The 24,923-nt window shown below is 44.7% G+C and overlaps 2 protein-coding genes and 1 long non-coding RNA gene across 4 annotated transcripts; 1 reads left to right on the top strand and 2 right to left on the bottom strand.

Moving 5' to 3' along the window:
- Nucleotides 1-11: 11 nt before the first annotated feature.
- On the bottom strand, nucleotides 12-2,494 carry LOC144246590 (uncharacterized). The gene is made up of 3 exons (XM_085583748.1): nucleotides 2,404-2,494; nucleotides 2,176-2,360; nucleotides 12-2,087 (listed from the first exon to the last, which is right to left on the bottom strand). Exons 1-3 carry the CDS (start codon nucleotides 2,492-2,494, stop codon nucleotides 1,149-1,151), a joined length of 1,215 nt encoding a protein of 404 aa, XP_085439874.1. The 3' UTR covers nucleotides 12-1,148.
- Nucleotides 2,495-2,526: 32 nt separating this feature from the next.
- LOC146767040 (uncharacterized) lies at nucleotides 2,527-14,982 on the bottom strand. Of its 2 annotated transcripts, none has more exons than XR_014956279.1 (5): nucleotides 7,979-14,982; nucleotides 7,042-7,111; nucleotides 5,961-6,168; nucleotides 5,790-5,869; nucleotides 2,527-5,302 (listed from the first exon to the last, which is right to left on the bottom strand). It is a non-coding gene; the product is annotated as an uncharacterized LOC146767040 (long non-coding RNA). The 2 variants fall into 2 exon arrangements; XR_014956280.1 differs by having other exon boundaries at nucleotides 2,527-5,500.
- Nucleotides 14,983-15,354: 372 nt separating this feature from the next.
- On the top strand, nucleotides 15,355-21,944 carry TMEM254 (transmembrane protein 254). The gene is made up of 4 exons (XM_021526699.4): nucleotides 15,355-15,490; nucleotides 16,981-17,084; nucleotides 18,245-18,304; nucleotides 20,415-21,944. The coding sequence occupies exons 1-4, from the start codon at nucleotides 15,389-15,391 to the stop codon at nucleotides 20,533-20,535; spliced, it is 387 nt and encodes a 128-aa protein (XP_021382374.2). The 5' UTR covers nucleotides 15,355-15,388; the 3' UTR covers nucleotides 20,536-21,944.
- Nucleotides 21,945-24,923: the final 2,979 nt, after the last annotated feature.

The raw sequence follows: 24,923 nt of genomic DNA on the forward strand, positions 1-24,923 counted from the left end.
CTCCATAGACAGTTTGTTCAGGGACATAAATTTTATTAATAAAATAATGCTCTGTGGTTAAGTTTTATTCTCATTGTTTCTCTTGTTCTATAAACAAAATAATTGAGTCAATAACAAATGTATTACAATCTGAGCATATTTTAAAATATTCCAGAGCCAGATTTTAAACACAAAAATAGATCTGCATGTAAAGTTTTCAGCATCCTAGGCCTAATACTGCTTTAACACACACCCATGGCAGTTCTCCAGAGGTACACATGGAGAACCTTTCCGTGATTACTGTGGTCTTCTGGATAACCATGGATCTTGAGAATTCTAAAAACAGGCTCAATGTGCAAATGCAAAGATGAAATACATTTTTCTCTCCTGAGTGCAATTCTACAATTTCATTAAGGTAAAAAACCTTAATTTGGCAACTAGACAATCACAATTTAAAAAAAAATAAAAATACAATTTGCAAACAAATTACCCAAAAGAAAATCACAAAAATACTGCCTTTTAAAAGACCATGGTCATTTTTAAATGAAAACACTTATATTAAATACCCAGGAAAAAGCATTCATGTTTTTTATGAGGAACAGACCTAAAATGCAAACACACCCAGTGAGATGTCCCCTGCCACCACAAAGACTGCTTTTCCCATGCTTGTACCCCTCTGTGTTAATGCTTTCTCAACTAAAAGCTAAAAATACGTCTGTTATCTAAGATTCCTTAAGTTAAAATAAGTGAATTATGACCAGAACAGAAACCAAACTCAATACAGTAAGGCCACAGAAATACCATAGCGCTAAGCCTCCTGGCAGAATTAACCAGCACAGCCTGAACAGAGAACTCCTCAGTACTGACATACTTGTGAAGATCACTGTATGCATGCAGGTTAATGTTAGGCTGCCCATAACCAAACGCTTGCAGGAATCCTGCAAGCAGCTGGTGAAAGATGGCTTGGGCTGGGGAGGCAGCTCAGGAGCAGCAGGTAGTCCTTGCTAACATGGCTTATCTTTCTCTCCCTTCCATACAGGGCCCAAAATTCAGAGCAAGCACTCTGCACTTAGACCTGCAAAAATCTCTAGCCACTGCAGACAACACTGACAACCGAGGAAAAAAAATCACATTTATTTTCTATCAGTCAAGTGGACCCACTGCCAGTTTCATGTCTGACCCAAATGACAGACTGAATTCTGGCCACCAAAAGCAGAAAGGTAACTTTTTGTCTGACCTTGTTCCACATTTTGCTCATTTTCAAACAGCAAATCTAACCCTATTCCCAAAATTTCATTTCTCATGCCCAGCCAATGAGGGTCATAGTCATTTTCTGTCTCCAGCAGCTGCTGCTCATACAATGGGGCTGGAGTGGGAAGTGTCCTTTGATACCCCCCTTCATGCTTTGGAAGTACCAAAGGAGGACTAGCATTACTAGCTGCAAGCAGAGGTGAACTGTGCCTCATCTGCTCGGGCTCAAGCTTAGGTTCCCCCCCATCAAAACTGAAAGTGGAACCCTTCCCAAAGGGAGAAGTGCTTGACTTGGGATACAAACAGTTCTCAACACCCAGGCCCTGGTTAGCACTGAAGTAGTTTAAGACAGGCTTCCTATAAGTGTTCTCTTTAGCTCCTGGGTACTGGTGATCTGTACAAGGCTGGAAAACACCTGCATCTGAGTAGAAGCTTTCAGGGAAGGATTTCTTCAGGTGCGGGTACTCCTGTGCCTGCTGCACGGGGAGCGAGAACGGAGGGGCACTCCCCGCGCTTCCCGCACCTAGTGGGACCCCTCTTCCCGAACAGTCCGAACCGAAGTCCGCTGGGGTCTGACCCAGCGCTCCAAAAGTGTTATCCAAGCTCCTGAAATGCATGTCGAGCCTTGAGTACAGCTGCCCCGAGTAGAACGGCGGCTGGCCGCCGAAGCTCTGGCTCCCTCCTGGCAGGCCTGGCTGCGGGCACAGACGGCTCCGCTCTGCTCCCGGGCCCTGCTGCGCCCGGGGCCGCTCCTGGCCAGCGCACCGCGGCGGCTTCGGCTTGCCCGGCCTGGCCTGAGCGGCGGCTTCGCTCTTCTTGTGGTTTAGCTGCCGGGCCCTCCGGTTCTGGAACCACACCTGCGGGACCGGCGGAGACTGAGCACCCGGGCCGCGGGGAGGCCGCTCCGCCACCCGCCCGTCCTCCCTCCAGGACCGCCCCTCTCACCTGGATCCGGGACTCGGGGATGTCGGTGAGGCTGGAGAGCTGCTCCCGCAGGGCGATGCCGGGGTACGGCTCCTTCTCGAAGGCGCGGACCAGCAGCTCCAGCTGCGCCTTGCTGAAGGTGGTCCGCTTGCGCCGGCCGCCCTCCCGCCCCGAGCTGGGGCCGGCGGGGCGCGCCCGGGGCTCGCCTGCGGAGAGAGAGCGGAGAGAGAGCGGGGAGAGGCGGTCAGCGGGGCCGGGCAGCGTCCTCCTGCCCCAACGCCGCCAGCACCGCCACCAACACTGCCACCAATACAGCCACCAACACCGCCACCAACACCATCACCAACACCGCCACCAAGACCCCGCCGCCCGCCCGCCCGGCTCACCGGCGGGGCCGGGGCTGGGGGCCGGGCTGGCGGCGGGGAGGCTGGCGGGGAGCAGACTGGCGAGCTCCATGCGAGCCGAGGTCTGCGGGCGGTGTAACGGCGCCGGCAGCTCCGTGCCTTAAGAGCCCTCCACCCCGGCCTTTAGCGACCCCCACCTACGGGGCCCGGCCCCTCTGGGCCTCCGAGGGTGACTCAGAGCCGTCTCCCACACCTCCATTGTCATCCCATCACCAAAATACACATAATGAGGGCTCGCCCCATCCAAGGAGCCAAAGTGTCTCCCAGCGAAGTGCCCGCTGCTGCCACCAACCCATCTAGCTTTCTTTAATTCAAATGGAGAGCAAATAATTTAATGAAGAAATCTTCCGCCTTTGGTTCAGCCCTCTGAGGGAGCTCCCCTTCTCTCTGCACTGCAGGCCTGGAGCTCTGCTGAAAACCTGATGGTCCCCCCAATGCAAGGAGCCTCCATACCACCCTTCTCCTAAAGGCAAGACATCCCAGCTCTTACTGCACCCAGATGACAAATCCTTGTCTTCCCCATTTGGTTACCCTACTCCTATTCCCATCCCTGGGACATTTCTCATCAGCTTTACTGCAGGAAATAAAATGCTGGTGGCTTTACTAGACAGTGCATGCTCACAGCAATGAAGCCAATGTTCACAGCAAAGGACAAAGCCTCCCCCAGCACACTCAGGTCACCCAGGTCAGACAGAGCAGTCTCCCTCCAGAGTGCATGCTGAAGAAATTCCAGACAGGTCTGCTCATCCAAGTCAGGTACAGAACAACCAACATCTGTGCTATCAGCCCAAGGTGAAATCATGAACAACATATTAATTCAAACGAGTGGCCAGAAATATCATTTAAGAGAGCCAAGAATGACATAAGAGACTTACAGGGAGCAACAGTTGCAACACTGAAAAGGATTAGATGTTAGAAGAGAAGCAAATCAATTCGTCAAGTGTAATAGTTTGTCAAATGAGGCCACTAATGGCTATCACTGAAGGTGTTCAGGAACAGCAGCATCATTACATCATGTGTTTTTCATCTCAACTTGTCCCCATTCATTTTTCAAACTTGGGACCTACTCCAGCTTGCTGTAAATCTGAAGGGTACAGGGACAAAATGTGTGTGAGCTGGTACACACTGTTTGCATTCTGTAAGGACCAGCATACCCATCATCCATGCTGCCACTTCTGGGTTGAGCTGCACAAGGGTTTTAACATTACATGCACCATCACAGTGCTTCACAACAAAAAATTAATGTCCTTCCACACAGGGATGGCAGTCAGCTCCTGTGAGTCTAGTACTTGGAGACTGATTCCTCTAGCAGCTCAGTTCATAAGGCAAATTCAGCTTCAGCTATTAATTTGTGTTTTAAGCATGTAGGGTTCACCCCTAGCTGCCATGAAGTTCTCACAGGGCTTTGCACGCAGTCATGTACAAGCCATCGCCAGTGCACTCTGGGCTAGCAAAGCTCATGCAGGTGCTCCTTCAAAAAAAAAGTTGATCACCTATTTGGTTTTTTCCTTCTTTTTTTTTTTTTTTTTTTTTTTTTTTTTTTTTTTGGCCAGTTTAGTTTTTGGCAAACTTAATACAAGCATCAGCATGTGACAGGGATGCACAGGGGCAAAGGGTAAGAGGGAATCGGGGAGCCTCAATTTGAACTGGCACAATAAAGTATGGAATTGCATATGACCTTTCCATCTCTGCAATTCCAACACAACTGTCCATGGGGTACATGCTACACTAGATCGAGGATACCAAGGATGTTTGCAGGGTACAAGGAGAGATTACTCAATCAGTCTGGACTGAGGGAATGCTGGAACAAATGCTCCAAATTTTCTTTCTGGATTTCTAGTTTTCATGGCAGAAAAGATCATCTCATGGGATTAACTACAACACAGAGCTGCCCCTGTAGGCAGCCTGCAATACTGAGCTCAAAAGAACAGGGAAACCACCTCCTCCAACACACACATACACACCTTATAGACACAGCCAGTGCAGAAGAGATAAGAAGGAGCCAGCAGAGGCTTGCACAGACTTGCGCTGCTTGCTAACAGTGACTGTCCATCACTACTAGCTCGGCTCAAATAGAACATGCTTTTGTTAACATCCCCTAGCATAGAGAGAGCCGTTCACACTTCCCGGAGTTATTGTTTGAGGAACTCTGCCAGGCAGCCTCTTTACACCCTTCATTTTCAGAGATTTTCTTTGCAATGCTAATTGATAGAGATTGCGAGTTTTGTTTTTAAGTCAGATTCCAGGAAAGAAGATGACAATCGTTGCCTCCCCCTCCTTTCCCTCCTTTCCTGCTGAGGCATATGGACTTGGCCTAGCATAAGAGGTAATTTCTGCCACAGCTGCAGTTTGATCATACACTAATCAAGAACAGTGACCAGCCCTTGCTGCCCATGTTCCCTTGGCATCCTCATGCTGTTGCATGTCAATAAAAATCAAAACAACTGTTTGTGAGCTCCTGCATCTCCTCTCTGAATTCCATCAGGAAAATAGTATGTGAAATTATTAATTTCACAAACAGAAATGGGAAGATTGTGGGAAAAGAAGTAGGAATACCCAAAGCAGCATGCTTGACAAAATCAGCATCTCTTTGCGTCACAGGTTGTCTTCAGGCTTCCACAAAATCCACGGAATTATGCTATAGATTTGAGTCCAAATGTGGAAACCCATTCTGCCAAGGTTCCTTTATACCCTTTGTGGTACAAGTGCATCCACAGAGGAATCCAAATCACAGGTGGGATATGCTGAGAATAGAACAGAAATTAAGGATAGGTAAGTAAAGTGCATTTTGGAGCAACAACATAATTATTAGATAAGGACTAGCCTCAGTGCTCTGTAAAATGGCTCTCGAAAAAAGGTTTGCACCAATCCTTTGCCGGGAGCTGGAACCAGCTCTGTTCTCTCCGTCCAGAGCAGCCCATGTCGGGAGCTGCAAGATGGACCTAAAGTCATGGATGGTATTCTGAATCAGCCAGTGCAGCGGGGCTGTCACCAGGCGCCTGCCTGGGGAGTCAGGACAAACGCCCTTCAGAAATCCCTACATCAAACATTTTCTAGGGCAGTACAATGCTATTGATGTTTGAGCAGAACTTTCAGCCTGAAGGAGGCAAGATCAATTTCACTAGTTGGTCTTCAGACATTAACACCTCATAAAAAGGATGCTCATGCCCTGCTTATCTGGAATGCGTCTTTAATTATCTTTTGGTACACCTTTTGCAGCCCATTACTTACCAGTCAACACTGCTTTAATTATGGGCTTGGCAGTAACAGGCAGCTCTTACATCGTTGAAATTAAAATTCCAGAAAACAACCTACGAGAATAGCAAAGAGATTTCATGTTCAAATGGAAAACGGTGGAATTCAGCAAAGCGACATGGATTCTCATTCACAAAGATTTCATACCATGAGCAGTACTCCCATGGCCAGGGGCACCCAGGAACCTCCAGAGAACAAGAGCAGACAAGTAATGGTTGTGCTCTTCCTTGTTCCTCAGGGAAAGCAGCACTTCCAGCAGCCCCACTTGCTCTGAAAAGTAGTTGGGTCAGTGTCCAGACATGTCCAATTCCATGGGGTGTCAGCAGGATAAGCAGGATGGAGACACATTTTGCACCTTGAACAAAAAGAAGGCAAAATTTATGACAATCCTTGCTTTTCAAGGGTATTCATCCCCCAGTCCAGAACTGGCTCTTGAGAGAGCTGTCACCTACACTGAGCTTTCCCTAACAGTAAATACTTCTGTTATGCCAAAGCATTGCTCTAGACTTTTCTCCTTCCAGAAATAAATGTTGCTTCTGATGCTTGAAGGTGGAGGCAAAAAATATTGCTGAAAACACCATGCACTTTTGGGACATACCAGTCTTGCTCTAGTTCACACTGAAATCTATAGATTTCATCTATAGGTGAAAAAGGTATTGGGCCCATTTCAGATAACTTGGAATAATATTACACTTCAGTATTTCTTATGTTTAAATAAATATAATAAATAATTTAAATAGTTTATGTTACTGAAATCCAGAGTAATAATAAAAAAAGCTCCTACTACAAGACTGAATATCTGTCTCACCTGATATTTAACTCTTCACCAATGATGAAAACTGGATACCTGCCACAAGAAGGTAGGAATCTACAACCAACTCAGTAAATTACATCCTGCTACATTTACTTGGAAATTATGATGTAGGTCTAGGTAATTTTCAGCCCAGAGTTTCTATTTTGTGAATTTATTCAGTCTTTCTCTGAATGTATGTAAAATTTTAGCTTCCAGAGCATCCACTCACTAGAATGTGTTATGTGAACCAACGCTTAATTTTCTGTGTTTTGAACATGTAACCTGCTAAAATCATCTGGTGCTTGCTGCTGCCCACCCAAGAATGTGGAGTGTCTTCCACTGATTCCAGCAGTTCACACTGACCATTTTTTCATAAAACCCCTTCACTCTTTGCTTTCAGCCACCTCATTTCCAAACTGAAGAATCCCATCTTACTCATGCTGGCTGCTCCATGCCTTCCTCATTCACGTTGTCTTTTCCAGAGCTTTTTCTCATTATGCTGTATCTTTAGTGAAAAAAGAAGATAGAGTGACTCTCAGAATTTAAGATGTAGAAGAATAATGGTGTTTTAACTATTATGAAGGTAATGTGCAGTTTTTTTCTCAATGCTTTCCTAACAGATAACATTTGCTTTGTCTGTTTGACCCTCACTGAGTTTATATTCTCATAGAATTATCTGTGAACTCCAAAATCTCATTTCTGTATTGTAATGGTAATCTGCTGTGAAACCTGAAAGCAGGTCCTTACTTGTACTGCCACTATGCTTCCTACTAGTGAGTTTTTGAATCCTGTGGCAATCTTGAAAGAAATTGTCATCCCTGTCAAAGAGAAGACTGCCTTAAATTTTAAAGGAAGTAAGACCCTAGATAATACCAAAGCTAAAGTATTTTTAAAAATTGTATATTTTATGAAGTGGTAGCCCAGCAGTATCCAACACTGCTCTTTTTTTTCTGGGCAGTAGAAAAAAGTCTTAGAAGATGGATGTAGGATAGCTAGGAAAGTGGTGATCAGTGCCCCCAGTCTCATGCAATATAATGTCTCCTGCTCTGGTGGAGGAAAATCTGTGTTCTGTGAGACAGACCTGCCTCCCACAGCCACACATAACACTGATCTGCAGTTTGGACAGGCTGAGCCTGAGTCTGTAAAGGGTTAGGATGACCACAGGGAAGGACAAATCAGCAGAGCAGAGTCCGCACCAGTGCAGGAATGGGCTGGAGTAGGATTTCCCTGTTCAATAAGCCTAATTAATAGATTATCACTATTCTTGATCCCGTTGAACACATAGTAGAAAAGCCACACAACCATGCAGTAGGAAACCAGTGGTGACTAAAATCCTGCCTCAGGAAACATAGAAAAGTTTTGGCTAAAATACCTTCCAGAAGTCCAGCCTGGGCCTCCAGAGGGTTCCTGAGCACAATTCAGTCTGGCGAGCCCTCGCTGGCTGCAGCACTGCTGAGATAAATATTTCCTTTAAATGTAGTGTTATTTCATGCCCAATACAGTCTGGCTTGCAGCCTACCTTACTTTATGGTAATCTTTTTCCCTGCATTCTGTGCCATCTCTTTCCCTGTCTCCTTTCCTCTGTGAGAAAGCATCTGTCATAGTCCTCACCCATGCTGTTTATATAACTGCAGATATATCCTGTGACTGGTCAGCTCCAGAAGCACTACTGGACCCTTAGACCTGAGAGGATCAGACCTCTTAACTGCAGATGTTTTAGGAAAAGGACTCTTTTTCTTGTGCTGACTGAATACAAGCACACCGCATGATACTATAGAAATACAACAGATCTCAACACTGTAGTCTGCTGAACTTGATTATGATAACTAGTCGCCTAAAGACGAGCGAATTTGGCCTAAAGGCTAGTCTGCTGGGATTGGAGACAAGTTGTCTGGAGTCTTCTCCCAGTTTAAAGAACTATTGCTCTAACCTCCTTTGTCAATCTATTCCTCCTCATGTCCCAAATAACATCCCCACCCATGTGGCTGTAGTGAAACATGCTTCCCACCTATCTCACCCTTCTGCAAGTGAGTGACCCCATTTCTTTACTAGATCTGTGCTGGCTTTTTTCTACTGCATTTTGTTTTTCTATCACAATATTCCTATTCCAGACACATAGGAAAAAATATTCAGGACTATAAAACTGTGTCAATTGACATGATTTGTTCATTAACTGAGAAGCACAAAAAAGATCCATTAGATGGTCCCAGTGGACCCTCAAGAACAGTAAACTAAATGCAAGCTTTTCCTTTTTCTCAACATTGCACTCTGTGTTTACTGCCATACCATTTGGCAACATAAGGCAGTGTCTTTCCCAATAGGAAGCAGTAATAAAGAGTTAGGAATTCCTTCAGAGAGAAAGAAGAAATAGTGTCAGATTCCAAATACTATGTATTAAAATACACATGCACTGTCATGAAGTGGTTAAAGGCCAGAACAAGGCATCAAAATGCTGAGGGCTTGCTGGAGATTTATTCCTTCATCCTGTTATAGCTATTGTATGTGCTGTAGGATGCTGGTGTGCAGTCTTGGCACTAGACCTGTATGAAATATGCTTTTGGATAGTCTAAGCTGCTCAGGTTTTTCCAACATAACCAATATGAATTAGGCTGTCTGTCGCAATTTATCATGGCAAAGTACATTCAGTTTTAATAAATACCGTCCCCAAATGACATAAAATCTTTTTTAGTTCCCATACCTTCAAAAAAATCTTGTAAAATACTTGTAGTTCATATCCATTTTTTAAAATTCCACCAGATCCATGTAGCATAAATCGAACATTTATAAACTGAGATTTCAAATTAATGTTACTTGTTAATATTTAATTTTTAAAGCTACCTAGCTACCTCACATAATAAAAAAAAAGACATCAGAGATGTCCACAAAACATTTTTAGTAGGACTCAAGTTACTGGCTTCCAGCAGATATGCGTAAAAACAAGTAGAGAACTGTAAACTTCACAGCTGTGGTCAAAACTGAAGCTCTCTATGCAACCTGGATTTCAAACTGGTGAGCCTTGGTTGCTTCTTTACAAAGGCTTATTAAGGCAATGTTGGTTGAAGCACATCATGATAAAGGTGGCTGTTTCACCTTCCTCTTCCTTTTTAATAAGAGAAAAAAAAACCCACAGTGATATTATTAGGATGAGCATATGGAACTCTGACATAAATTCACCTCTCAAATGCACAAACTGAATTTGTAGTAAAATCAATGAGAATTTCACATGTTTAAAACTTATAGGTGTTACCTAGTTCTTAATCTTTGCAAAGAATAAAGTATTTGGCTGGGACCTTCATAGCTGACAATCTCAGCAGACATATGCAAAGGTTAACTGATTTTAAGTTGCAAAGTCTATCCACCACAGCAACAAATAGAATTAGTATAGCACATTGTTTCTACTTATGCACATCTCCTTACACTCAACATTTCCTGTAAGTATGGGAATCTGCTGAAAATTTTGTCCATTAACCTCAAAAATTAATGCTTGTCAAATTGCAATACAAAGTATTTTAAAAGACTATACCTTTTCCTTAGCTTCTCTAGTCTTAGAACTAAAATATTAAAGTGATACAATTCTGAGTCCCCATTAAAGATGACAGGTTAACTAGCTACATTAGGAACCAGACATTGCTAGCAGTGGCTTCATTATAGCACTATGCCATTTAGCTCTAATTTACAAAAAAGTCCTGTTGATAATTCTATTTCCTTAGGTAACTTTCCCTGAATGGATCCCATCTCTTTTATGCCAGCCTCAAATCCAGTTTAAAATAGGCTCCAGTTTATTTCCAAGTAACTTCCTAAGAAAAACCTAATCCCTAAATCCTTACTTATAAAGAAAGTTGCTGTTTAAACAAGTCACCTCACTGAGTCTACCATGATGACTCATGCCATAAAATTTATTCTGAATTTACTAATCCTCCCTCTCCCTCCTCTTTTTTTTTTTTTCCTTTTTTCCTTAGGGAATTTTAAAAGACAGAGAAGAGCTAAGGTGTCTCTATCTATTCTCTGGCATCCACTGAGAACACCAAACAAAAGAGAACGACTACCTGGCAAATACCCTTTGTATTTCTCAATGGAAGTAAGATAGCCAATATCTCTAAGTTAGAGATAGCAAATGTTTCTAAACTGAAGAGGCAACAATTTTCTCCACTAGTAGGTGCAACAGGAACTTTAGTATTTGAAAACTGAAAAGAGTGATCTGTTGATGTAAACAGCATGTGAAATGAGGCAGCTCTGTCTCAGGTATTAAGCAGAATGAATGTACAGGTCCATCTGGTTGTTTCAGTAGAATTAACCCATCTCACTGTACACCCAGCCACTGTGGAGACTTTGGGACCCCCTGGACACAGCTTCAGTGAAAAAAAAAATTAAAAATTAATTTAGCTCTCTTTGAAACCTCAAAGAGGATCTTATGTCCCATCCTCATGGTACCATGTGGTTACTTTAGATATTGATTTCATAAAGAACACTTCTTTCAGTTTTAGATTCTTAATAAATACTTAAGTGCTTAATACCAACCTAATTTGAAAACTAAACCAAGTAATAGAAATGCAAGAAAAAGAAAATTTGTGTGCAATTATGAGGGAATAGGCTTTTTTATGCTTTTTCTCCTTCCCAACTTTTTTTTTTTTTTAAGATTATGCTTTCCCTCTTTTCTATTGCCTCAACTACTATAAAAACATACTCAGTTTAGCAATCTCTGCAGGTTACAGCAGGGTGAAGCTGGGGTAGCTCATCTTCTCCAGGGCTTACCTGTTGTGGCAGTTGTGTTGATTGCTCCCTACGAATATCTGCATGTTCCCCAGCACAGGAAAGGCCTGAGAAAGGACTGGAGCTGTGGCAATCCTGTCACAAGTGACATGGCTGTTCCAAACTACAGCTCTGCATCTGGCTTTGGTAAGCACGGCCAGAGGTGCTGCTGTCTGCACTCAGCCTTGGTGGTGTGCTGGGCTGTGGTGTGCTGCTGAGAGCTGCCAATTCCTAATAGCACACCATTCACTCACTTTTTGCACTGATCAGGATAAAAGGAAAGGAAATCAAAGTAGAAATCTCAAAAGTTATGGTAAAACAGTTTTATTTTCTGTAAACTCAGCAAAGTGAATTTGTTCTGCATTTTTTCAATAAGTCACACAACCGTTTTTGGGATTTGTTGTTTCCAGTTGAGATTATACCTGTCAATAAATGCAATTCACTGACAAATTATTTCTGATGCTGAAGCCGCAAAGTTAATTAATCTGTCAAAAATATCAGGGCAGAATTGCAAACCTTCACAAAATATGATAGAGCAAGCTTTTCAGCTACTCTGGGAAATTACTCCCTCAAAATTAGTCTTCAGCTGTATCTAACAACATCTAAGAAACACGAGAAAGATTAAGCACTGAAAGCTGTTAACTTTCTGTTTTATGACACCTTCAAAGCAAGACAAAATGCTCCTTGAAATGTATCCTGTAAGTGCAAGTCACTGACCTCTATTCAGAGAAACAAAGTAATATTTAATGGCATGTTCTGGCCAGACTAGATGATGCTACAGGTCTTCTGGCTTTAAGTTATTAAAACTGGAACTATATTCAGCTTCTTAGATATTCTAAAGATTCCTCTCTTTGTCAAGAGAAACAGCCTGTTTTTAGAATGTCAGGTCAAAGATACTGTCCTGGATTAGAAATGGAATCTCTGAAAAGGTCTGAGCAGGGAGTTGTCTTCATGATCAATTTCGCATTCAGGTTCAAGGCTGTTGAGATGCCCAGGGCTGGTAGAGCTACCCATGACAGTCAACAGGACTGGCAGTGAGGTGGGCCTGCTGCCCCAAGTGAAGCTGGAAGAATATCACTTAATAAAAAGAGTATTGGCAACAGAGAACAAATTATTTTTGGCAACAGAGCAACAAGTAAGCCAGCTCCCTGCCCTCTGCCCACGGTGCGGGCGATCCTCACTGGAGTGTGGCAGTACGGGAGACAAGACACCGTCTCTGACCCCACCTGGCCACTCCTGGCCACCGAGGCCCGTCTAACAAGGCAAACGCAGCTGGCGCTGGCAGCCCGTGCCTTTGCTGTGCATCCACTGCCCTCTGCAGCCACCGCCGTGCAGCAGCCCTGCCCCGCGTTCTTCAGCCCTGCCCCGCATCCTTCAGCCCTGCCCTGCGTCCTTCAGCCCTGCCCCGCATCCTTCAGCCCTGCCCCGCGTCCTTCAGCCCTGCCCGCATCCTTCAGCCCTGCCCCGCGTTCTTCAGCCCTGCCCCGCGTTCTTCAGCCCTGCCCCGCATCCTTCAGCCCTGCCCCGCATCCTTCAGCCCTGCCCCGCGTTCTTCAGCCCTGCCCCGCGTCCTTCAGCCCTGCCCGCATCCTTCAGCCCTGCCCCGCATCCTTCAGCCCTGCCCCGCATCCTTCAGCCCTGCCCCGCGTCCTTCAGCCCTGCCCCGCATCCTTCAGCCCTGCCCCGCGTTCTTCAGCCCTGCCCCGCATCCTTCAGCCCTGCCCCGCGTTCTTCAGCCCTGCCCCGCGTTCTTCAGCCCTGCCCCGCGGTGCTGGTCCCGGGGCGGGACACGCTGGGCTCTCCTTGTGCGGGCCAGTCCCAGGCTCTTCTGCCACAAAGCTCGGCCGCACCTTTGGGGAGCTCAGCACCACATTCGGGCACGGCATTACAGGCACGCAGAAGCAATTGTGTCGAAGGTTCTAAAGAGTTATAAAAAAACTGAAACCAAAAGCAAGGCAAACAAACAAACCCGGGAGAAAAGAAAAACACAAAAAGTTTAAGTTCAGAAATTTCTCCCAGATGCTAAGACATAAGTGGGGCCACACACTCTTCCCTCTTGCATCAGCAAAGCAACACAGGGAAATAAATTTATTAATCAGGCGTAAGTCCACATAGCCTCACTGGGTTCTGTAGATCAGATTCCCAGCAACAGTTTTAGCACAGCAGGATTTTTTACCAAACTCTCTTTTAATCTCCAAAGAACACCCCAAAAATAGGAGAAAAAAAGAGAAAAGGGTGTGGTGGGGAAGCATAGGCATGTCCTTAACAGGTCAGAGCAGCCTGTTTAGCGTTCAGGCAAGGAGGAACGAGCACCGTCAACATTTTACAATGTGTCTACACTGTCAAGTCATGCCAAGCAAACAGGTAGCAAAACTCAAAGGAAAGCATAAACCCCCTCAACCCACCCCCCAACATTTCTACCCCTGAGCACCTTTCCAAAGGCCCTGGTGACTCATCACTGAGACCACGTTCCCCAAAGGGCGCAGAATAGAAAATGCTGGAGTTAACACGCTTTGAATCGCCAGTTTTCAAAAGGGAAGGTACTCTGTACTGTTCTAGATAACGGCCGGACTGCTCAGTGGTAGGACGGTCAGTAGCTGTTTATGTTACCCCAGGAGCGAGCGGCACTGCAGCCTGCGACCCGGGCCGCGCTGCGGCCGGGACCGCGCCGGGAGCCGCCTCCGCCCGCCGCGCCGCTCGGTGCCGCGAGAGGGCGCCACTGCTGCCAGCCCGCCTTCCCCGGCATTTTCTCCGCCCCTGACAAACTGCTGCAGTAAGGTAGCAAGGAGTAGAGATGAAAAGCTCACTCCCAACTTCTGTGCTGTTCCGCGCTGCGTTCGGTACAGGATCGCAGAATCCATTAGGTTGGAAAAGCAGTTACCGAACACCACCTTGTCAACCCAGGTGGCACTGAGTGCCGCGCTCAGTCTTTTCTTAAACAGCTCCAGGGACGGTGACACCACCACCTCCCTGGGCAGCCCATTTCGGTGTCTTATCACCCCAAAGTTCCCCTAGTGTGCTTCTGGACTGGGTCCTCTTGTCCTGCCACTGGTTGCCAGGGACAAGGGACCAATTCCCACCTGGCTACACCCTCCTTTCAGGCAGTTGTACAGAGTGATTAGGTTTCCCCTGAGCATCCTTGTCCCCAGGCTGAACAGCCCCAGCTCCCTCAGCTGCCCCTCGCAGCACTTGTGTTCTAGACCCTTCATCATCTTGCTGCCCTTCTCTGGACACATTCCAGCAGCTCAAAATCCTTTCCAAACTGAGGGCCCTGAACTGGACACGGCACTCGAGGTGTGGCCTCACCAGTGCCAAGTACAGGGGGATGAACCCTTGCCTGGTCCTGCTGCACACTAGTGCTGGTGCAGGCCAGGACTCCACTGGCCCTCCCGGCCAAGTGGGCACCCTGCTGGCTCAGTTCAGCAGTGTCCCAGCACCCCCGCTCTGTCTCCACTTCCCCGCCGCTCTGCCCCCAGCCCCGGGCTTCAGGAGGCCAAGCGCCGGGGCCGAACGGCAGCAGCGGGGCTCCGGCAGGCGGTGCCGGGCCGCTCCCCGCCCCGGGCCCGAGGGCAGTGCCCGCCCAGGGCTGGGCGAGGCCGCGCTCGGCCCGCCCCCCTCAGCCCGGCCTTAGCGGCGGCGGCGCGGCCCCGGCCCGGCTCACAGCGCTGCCCGGCTCACAGCGCGGCCCCGGCCCGGCTCACAGCGCGGCCCCGGCCCGGCTCACAGCGCGGCCCCGGCTCACAGCGCGGCCCGGCTCACAGCGCGGCCCCGGCCCGGCTCACAGCGCGGCCCCGGCCCGGCTCACAGCGCGGCCCCGGCTCACAGCGCGGCCCCGGCTCACAGCGCGGCCCCGGCCCGGCTCACAGCGCGGCCCCGGCTCACAGCGCGGCCCGGCTCACAGCGCGGCCCCGGCCCGGCTCACAGCGCGGCCCCGGCCCGGCTCACAGCGCGGCCCCGGCTCACAGCGCGGCCCCGGCTCACAGCGCGGCCCCGGCTCACAGCGCGGCCCCGGCTCACAGCGCGGCCCGGCGGCATGGCGGCGGCGGCGGAGCGCGGCCGCGATGGCAGCTGCCACTTCCAGCGCTCCCGGCTCATCTGGATGGTCGCCATCATCTGCGGCATGATTCTCCTCGGTGTAAGGAGCGGCGCGGGGAGGGAGGGAGGGAGATCGTTCGGAAACCGCGGGGTGCACCGTCCCCGTGTCCGCGGAAATGCCGCTCCCTGAAATAAACGGGGAGAAAAAGGGAACTGGAGGCGCTGCTTTGGCCAGCAGGGAGGAGGCTGGGCAGAGCCGTGCAGGAGGGCAGACAGGGAGAGCCCCGCGGCGCTGGGGGAGCATCCCGGGGCGCGGCGCGGAGCGAGGCTTGCGGGGCAGCGCCCTGGGAAAGGCTGCGGCGCTCCAGAGCTGGCAGCTGAGAGCCGAGGCACCGAGCATCAGCGCAGCTCGCTCCGGGACAGCTGACAGTGGGGCATGTCAGGCCATAAGGTGCATTTACAGGTCAGGGCTTTAGGCACAGGCTGTACAAACTGGTTGTGTTGGAAAACATGCAAGTTCAGTCACCACGTCCTAATTTCAAAAAAGAGACTTCAGCTAAGTTAGGTTGGATTACAGGAGCAGGGATATTAAGGGCTTTTAGATGTATCTGACGAGGTTAGGAAAGTCATCCCTTGACTTTCACGTTTTGCAATTTTCTTTCTTTTTGCATAGATTTTCTAAACTTCAGAACCACCACTTTAAAAATGATGCTCAAAGCACATCAAGCCACTCACAAAACAGTTTTTGGGCTGTTTCAAGAAACAGAATGAGCTTTAAGCAGATTCCCTGTTTAAACTCATCACCTCGCCACATCTTTGGCATAGCTAAATTTACACATAGTGAGAATCTGCAGTGTTGATAGCAGAAGCAAGATAAGGCGGGGTGAACTTTGGCCTAGCGCTTACCTTATGTCCCCGGTGGACTGTGAAGTGCACAGCTCATCACTCACTGCCTGCTTCTCCTCCCGGCTTGTGAAAGTCAGGGTGCACAGTGCTGAGCACTGCGGGCAGCTCTGTGACAGGAAAGAAACCCAGAAAGAAATTCTGCACCTCTGGTCTTGGGATTCGTGCTCAGTTTTCTTTTGTGCCCTGTTAAAAGTAAACACAAATCTGACATTTTCTTTTTTATGGGACAAAAGAAGAAAGATCAATTCCCTAGTTCTAGATAGTTATTCCTTCTAAAAGTGTATTCTTTGTTGGCCTCCTCAGGTCACTTGCCTGAGATTAACTTCTTCAGGACAAAGACAGTGTAGGTTTTGCAGCTTCCATGTCTAATGAGCTTACAACTTAAATACTACTTAATGTACAGATGCACTCTTGGTACCCAGACAGCAACCTTAAACTTATCCCCTTTGCATCTGGTATGTCAAAGAATAGAAATTTCCTAGTTGGAGTCTTTCAAAGGCTAATGGAAGAATATGGTCTTTGGACAAGATTAATGGAGTGAAAGAATTTAAGTATTATGAACATGAGCTCTGAACTCATGGGGCTCAAAAATAAATTTATTTTAAAGGTTAAATTGATAGTACTTCTACCTTGAAGTAAGATAACTAATTTTTGTTGTTGTTGTTGTTGTTTTTTTTTTTTTAGTGGGTAACACTTTGGCCTTCAACTATACCTTATAGTTACTTGGGATTATTTGGTACCTTCCTTAATTATTTAGTGGAACACCACCACAAATGGGTATGCTACGGGTAAGTTATATTTGACTGTGTAATTATTTTGCCTGTCTCTGACTCTTGTGCTTAGTCTGTGTTAACTAGCTTTCCTGTAACCCAGTTGTTAATTAGATTTAAAGAGCTCTCTTTTCAAGCTCATTACAATTAAGGATGTGGGGTAATAAGTATGTAGAGGACTAGACAGGTTAAGATTAGTTTGATAGTTTAAAAATTCAACTTCGAATTTGGCATCACTGATGGTTTAACAAGAAAGGGAAAAATGTTAAGATACTAGTTTTGATGACAGTTATTAGTCCAAAGTTATACTTGTACCATCTGCTGCAAGTATTTTTTCTCTCTAGTTGTTACTTGAGCAGTTCAGTTCTTTGCTTAGGAATATTTTTTAATCCAGCTTTAGTTATAGAACATTTTCTACCCTGGTATTCACTTATCCTGATCCACATGAGAAATAACCTGCTGAAGAAACTGCATAGTGCTAAGTTTTGCTGGGTTACAAAACTTAGTCTTTGCTACTTTAATTAACAAAAGAGCCAGAAAATGTTTCCTTGAGCTCTCTGACTTCCTGTAAAGACAGAAATCAGTAGGACTTTCGTGTTTATTTTACCACGCCTCATGTAGAATCTTCATATCTTCTCATAATATCTTTTGCTTTGGCAAGGTATTGAATTGATCCTAACTGAATATCCTTTTTTTTCCTACAAAAGCTTCTGTATAAAAATTTGTAGGCCAAATGTGGCTTATCAAGTCACATTATATATTCTGAAACTATACACATAGTTGTTTTTGTAGAACTAAATTTGTAAAAACTTAAGTAGCTCCTTAGGACCATTAAAAATACTTGTAGATTTTGTGTGCTTAACTAAGATTAACTTGTACTGCTTTCACTAAGCATTCGACTTTTTGTCTTAATCTAAGTGCTGAAAATTTTGGAAGCAATAGCAGGTCAAGGCTTATTGCACAAGTTACAGTTGCTCTGATTTTCTCAGTGGCCTTCAGTTTCTTTTAAGTGTACACTTGTGGGGTTTTTTCAAGGTGAAAAACACCACTTCCTTTCTAGGTTAAAATAAATTGTCGCTTGAGTGCTTCCAGATTTATATTCTCTGCATAATGCATCTTGGATACAACAGTCTTCTCCCTAATTTTCAGCAAAATAAACCATGTTTTCTTTCCACCAGGTTCTGGATATCCTGGTTGATTCACATAGTGGAAGCCCTCTACGGTATTAAGTTATGCCAGTAAGTTGTTCCCTCCTCTCACTCCATCAAAGGTTCTCTGCAAAGGATTTAAGAATCAAGTGACATAAGCTACAGTCTGATTGTCGTGGCTCAGCAGCAGTGAATTCAGAGGATGCTGGTAAAATTCTTGCTGCAGTAATAGTTTGCTGTCCTGCACAGTTGGTTGCTGCCAGTTCTCTTGTGCAGGGCAGCAAAACCAAGGGCTGGCAACTTGCACAAGTGGCAGCAGCAAGGTTTGCCAGAGCTTGTCCGGCAGCCTCTGAGCTCCCTGTTCACTGGGTAACACTGCTGCTCAGGAGGCAGAGGGAATAATAGAGTAGAAATAGTCTGATAACTTCAGGTGTTAGAATTTTACCAGGTCTTACCTCATCAGGATCGCGATGAATTGCACACAAACAATTGCACTTGTATTGAGCAGTTTCATCTGGGGACTCTCTCAGATCTGCTTCATCTGCAGGTCCGTGGGATAAAATACCTGAACTTGTCGAACCATGCAAGCAAGGCCATCTAAGTCTGAGGTTAGGATAACAACTTACCTGGAAAGGAGTGCTGTCCAAGCACATTATCCTTCTGTTCATTTGACTTGTGGTTGCAGTAATTCAGAAGAGTGTAGATACTCCTTAGGTTCTCATGAACTACAGTCAGGCCAGTCTGGCCACAGTCAGGCCAGTCTGTTTGCCATGGTGGTTTCACTTCATTTGGGTCATTCACTGCTGTCTGTCCCAGGCTTCTCAGGTGACAGCTCTTGGAAGCAACAGGATTTTGTTTCATGGAATGCTGCATGAGGTTTCTTTTTGGTTTTGTTGGGTTTTTTTAAGATAGTAGAATATGGATGAGTAATTTCTGCCTTCAGAATGAGAGTAAAAATTTAGTGTTTATCAGTCTCTCATTTTAAGTCTGAGTGTGCAAATATATGGGTATCTGGGCCTAAGGTGATTCTTTTAAGTATGAGGAAACTTGACTACCAGTGAACATACCAAATAAGTGTATTGTAATTAATTTTACTAGTGAAGTTTTAGAGAGTTTTTTTTTTAACCCACAAAAAAAAAAAAAAAAAAAAAAAAAGCAGAGATGGCCTGCCCATCAGCCTATCACCATCTCATCAGGAGTGCTGCTGTAGATTACCTAACAGTTGTACTTCTGTGAGCACCAAACACCATTTATTTTTACTTATGTAAAAGTTATGTCTACTTGGCAACATCACAAAGGAGGCACAAGGAAAGACTGTGAGGACTCATACAAATTTGTTGATCAGCAGTAGTATTGTCATTGGCTCTTGGCCTGTATTGCTGCACGTGATTTATTCATTAAGCTTGCTTTGTAGCGACAGGTAAATTTCTAAAGCCCTTTTTCTCCAGGTTCTACACTAATTTGAAAACACTGCAGCTGGTATTATAAACAAAAAAGGTACAGCTATGCCTGATGGAATTGCTCCTGGAAATGTAAAACCCCCTGGGGTTTTGTGTTTATACTTGTTCCTTTCAGGAGGAGAACTTCTCAAGAACAATGGAGGAGAAAATGACATTTTCTGTAACATACAGGAAAAGTCATATCTTACATTGAAACTAACTAACATAGGAAGGTCTCTTTTTCATAAATTAGTGAAGTGCCTTCAGCCCTGTTACCTGTCTAGCCACAAATTCAGGTACCAGTGTTTCCTCATCCTTCATAACACAGTCATTGTCAGGCCCTGCCAGCATTGTCTCCCTTGACTGACACAGTCAGCAAGAAATTATATTCAGATTTGTGTATTAAGATCAGTATTAAGTTACTCCAGTTTCTTGGTTCTTTGCACACAAACTTCTAGGCTAAGTAATTTAAAGTAGGACAGATGGAGATTGCAATTTATATATTGTTGAGGAAATTGTATGCATAGAATGTCTGAAAGAACTTTTGTTCAATAAATAGCTTAAAATCCTAAGACCACAAGAACTGGTATGTTTAGTTAGCCCAAGAAATGTCTCAGTAGATAGAAACTTTTGGGGTGAACTGAAATGTTCTAATCAGTGTGAATCTCAAGGATGGGTAGAGATAACTAACCTTACTTTCTAAGTACCAGTACAGCCTGCAGGAACATAAGTTTTTTGACACTTTTGTGTTTTTGTTACAGAGCTAAAGGAATCACCGACCCGTCTGTTCAGTTCCAGTGGTTTGTTCAGACCCTTTTATTTGGATATGCTTCCTTTGGACTCCTGGTGTCTTACAGGCCTGCAGACAAGAAGCAGTACTAGAAGACTATGAAAGAGGTCACTTCTCACATACTTAATCTCATTTTTCTGAAAAGGCCCCCACATAAACGTTTAGGTGCTGTAATTATCTAAATTACATTCCTTCTGCGTGATGCAGTGCCCTTCTACCCAAGCAGCTCTCCTCTTACTAAGCAACACAATTAAAATTCACAGGGCCCTGTGGATAGTTCAGTAGAAAATCAGATCTTCAGTCTTGGCACTGCCAAATTTATTTGTTATGCAAGAAGCCAAAAGTTTCTCCTCTGCAGATTTTGACATGTATACTCTGTCACTGACAGATGGTAGCAGTGGTTGATAAATTCCTTTTTCATAAGGAGACTTGTTCTTCAGCAGGGAGGGTTATTGACAGCCACAAGGCAGCTTGCACCCTTTTTGTAATAGGATTTAAATTTACCTGTATTTTCTCTACAAGACTGACACTGTTGTTAAAGCCTGCTCTTTGCACTTTGTTTTGTCTGCTTATTTTGTTCCACAAAGGACAGACCACTGTACTGCTGCAGGCACATTGAAAAGACCAGGTCTCAGCTCAGGCTGAGGTACAATGAGCTTGGATACATAAAGCACTTTAACTTGGTTTAAAATAATACATGTGCCTTAAAATTCATGCAGCATGACCTCATCTTTTTAATGAAGATTTAAAGTTATCAGTTATTATAGTATAAAGTAGCTTTGAGGGTAGCTTTTTTGAGGAGTAATTTATTATTCAAAGGAAAAAAAAAATGTTCAAAACTCTAGCTGAGAAATTTATATTTGGGAATTAAATTAGATGTAGTGAATAAGCATTTACCACTGGTTCCCAGACGCTGCTCTTCTGAAACCTAAGGTTGAAAGACCATCATAAGCACACCCCAAGAGTATTTCCTGTATGTGTAGTGAGTCTTCCATCAGATTGTCTTTTACTTTTGAACAAGAATTTAGCCTATGTAGTTTTAGCACTTTTAAAATGAATAACTATTTAAAGTACTAACTCTGGTTGGGGAGAAGTTTTACCATGCCACTTGCCATGCTACTGTTCTGGAAGAAAGGGTGAGAAAAGGTTGTACTTTCTCTAACCTCTAAGAGCTCCACATGGTAACTGAGCCTTGTGCAGTACCTACAAGCTGTAACTGATGTGGGAAGCCCTATTCAAGCACAGATGCATCAAGTTTTTGCTTTCAGTGGGTACTAAAAACATGGAGAACTGAAGGGTTTGAAATGGTGGTTTGTTTGTTGTTTGGGTGTTGTTGTTGTTTAATGGCAAACTGTTTAACTTAAACATTTTGTAGAGAAGTAGAAAATCATTTAGTGGCTAGAAATCCAACGGGAATGTCAAGAGCCTGAGCTATGTTTTACTGTGTAACCTTTTGTCTTAGCCTGTGACCCTGGAATAAAGATTTTTAAAAGGTTAAGAAGTTGTTTTTAATACATCCTAGAAATAAAATGCCCATACAAAATACATAGACACCTTCTTGACAGCAATATCCATGTTCACACTTAGAACATGCAAGATCAGCTTTCCAAAGTAAGTCCCATCACTGATACCACGCTGCCTTCCCCTCCCATGGCCAGGCTGCACTCCAAACACTGGTCAGGCTCACTCTCAGCCCTTTCCACTGGGTCCTGGGGTGGCTGCAGGTAAATCATAGCTCTGAGAAGTTAACCACATCCTCTTAGACTCCCCCTAATTAGACAGGCTTCCTTTTAGACAGGCAGTGGCAAAGCTTCCTCAGTGCAGCCCAAGGAAGCTACAGTAGAAAAAATATGTACTGCCTTACTTTAAAAAAAAAAAAACAAGTTACAACAAGTTTTAGCCAGGCACTGGCATCAGCCCCATTTTTTGAAGCCTCCATGGGATTTTTGTATAGCATGACAGATTTCAGCAGCTTTCCCCATGGAGGTTGCTTATCAAAAATTCTAGAAATGCAACTCCCAGCTATTCATCCACCTTCAGACCTTCTCTCCCCAACCTTTGCTTCCCAGCAGTTCAGTTTTAACACTTGTTAAAAAAAAACACAAAACACCCACAAAAATAAAAACCCAAACAGGAATGAACCAGTGTTTGCTGTCAGCCTCTGTCCCAGAGCTGTAAACAGCACCAGTGCCTGCTTGCTGAAGTTTTGGAGGCTTCACAGTGCGATCCCAACTGCAAACCTGAGGAGCATGGGATAGGTAATGCTGACTGGCCTTGAGGAAAAGGAACAAACCCACAGCATGACAAGACTGAAGATAATATTGAGATACCATCTCTAAGTGTTTATAGTGCCCTTAACAGCAGAGCAAGATAAACATACCCTTAATATATTACAAAATTATTTTTAAAAGCCAGCAGGAGCACGAATCCAGGTTGGCACCTCACCTCAACAAAGACAGATTCTTGGCTTCGACAGGCTCTCTGGAAATGCTGCTGGTTATGCCAGGCATAAGCATTTCTCCAGGCTAGTGCAATAGCAACAATAAAGGATTACTCTTAATCACTTGGAGCAACTCCTTCCACTGCAATCAAAATGTCCTTTCCACAACAGAAGGGCAGAGCAGCAGAAATGCACCCTGTGTTACCAAAGGCTGGGCTGGGTGTCAAACCACCCACATCAACATTCAACTCACCCTGCTGGCCAAAGGAAAATACTTACAAATTAAGTAATTCACTGTAACAAAATGTTTCAAAATCTCACTTCCCATTGAAAGGAAACCCCAGTGAAACACAAATAGCTTTTACTAAGCTTCTTCTAAATTAGAAGGTAAAGCACCAAGAAAGCTAAGATGACATTAATAAAGGTTTTTCAGGATGGATATTTCTACCAACTTGACTGGTGACAGCACTGAAAAATAAATACTGTTTAGACATCCATTTCAAATTGGAAAGAAGTAAAAAAAACAACCCTTGCTATGAAAGCTAAGTTCAGGACTAGTTACGCCTTATATTAACAATGTAGTAGATGCCAAGTAAATCTACAAAAGTAGATACCAAGAAAATTTAAAAGGTAACCATAACTGTTTTTTTCTAGACATATTAAAAAACACCCTCATTCATTATTTATTTGGCCTGCATTGGTTATCAGAAGAAATAATTTCATACAAGTCAGAACCACCTCACTTAAATGCTCACTTCTATGCTGTGATTGCTTGGTAGCTGTGTTGCAGAAGAAAACAAAGAAACCACCCAGATCCATTTTCACCCTTAAATCATAATATATGGAAATGGGTGTAATTTACTCCTTAAAGTCAGGTTATCCAGATCAGCACGTTTGGCAAATCACTGCTCAAATCAAGCTCTGTTGAGGAGTTCTGGATGTGTAGATGAGGACATGCAGCATTACCTCAGAAATACTGCAGAGCCTGAACAGAAGCACCCATTTTCAAGAACTACTTCTAAAGCTTTCAGGGCTGTAGCCCATTTTTGTGATGGAGTGATGAAAAAACTTTTCTCAGAATCTCAGTATATTGTCTTGCTTTGCCTCTTTTTCATGCTGACCTAGATTTTTCCAAACACAACAGGAGCTGACTGAGCCAGACTTTGGAAATACCCAAGTGCTGGTTAATGAAGGACATTTAATTTGCTTTAGAGCTGGGCAGCTGGGCCCCTGCAGAGCAGTAGAGCCCTGGTGAAGCTGGGGGAATGGCCTCCTTGGTCAATGCCACGGAGTTCACAGTGAATTTGCCGCTATAGGCAAGTCCCACAGTCTGATGTTTGTGGGCATTCTGGTACAGTCTCTTTATGCAAGAGCTCATGAACAGCTCAAGAAATTACCATAACTTGTTGGAAGCAAAAGAAACAAAATTCCTCCAGATTTCCTTTACTCTCGCTTCTCAGAAAAACAGTAATAATGTGACACACAGCCCCTGCAACTCCAAACATACCTATAGCACATGCATGAGGGGAAGAAGGAGGGGAGAGGAGGAAAGAGAGGTGTAAGGAACATTATTGTATAATTTATCAGCATTCTTTGAGACCTTTAACAAAGGAAAATCACTCAGGTGCCCCTTGTGGGAATACCAGAATTGTGACCAGTTTACAAAGTTTAGCAATTACACACTTTAGATGTCCTTCTAAAGACACTCTAGTCCTCTTATCAAAAGGAAAACCTCATCCTTCTCCAAAATTTGAAAAGTTTGAAGGATAGGAATTTTCATAGTTGCAATCTGCCCCTAAAACCCCCCACACCAGGCAAGTAAACCAGAAGGAAATCAGAGTGCCTGCATTTAGAGGAGCTTTCAGATATGAACAGCACAGGACAAGCCCCTTGTATCCTTTGTGTGGATGCACTCAGATGTGACTGATCTGGCTCTGTCCTTAAGGACTCTTGTTTTCCTTAGACTGACAGGCTGTATGGACTTAGCTGTATCGGATGTTGATCATTATTGCCATACTTCACAACATTCATATTTGATTA

The sequence above is a fragment of the Lonchura striata genome, chromosome 6 (genome assembly GCF_050655825.1).
Source record: "Lonchura striata isolate lonStrDom1 chromosome 6, ASM5065582v1, whole genome shotgun sequence".
NCBI classification, from domain to species: Eukaryota; Metazoa; Chordata; class Aves; order Passeriformes; family Estrildidae; genus Lonchura; species Lonchura striata.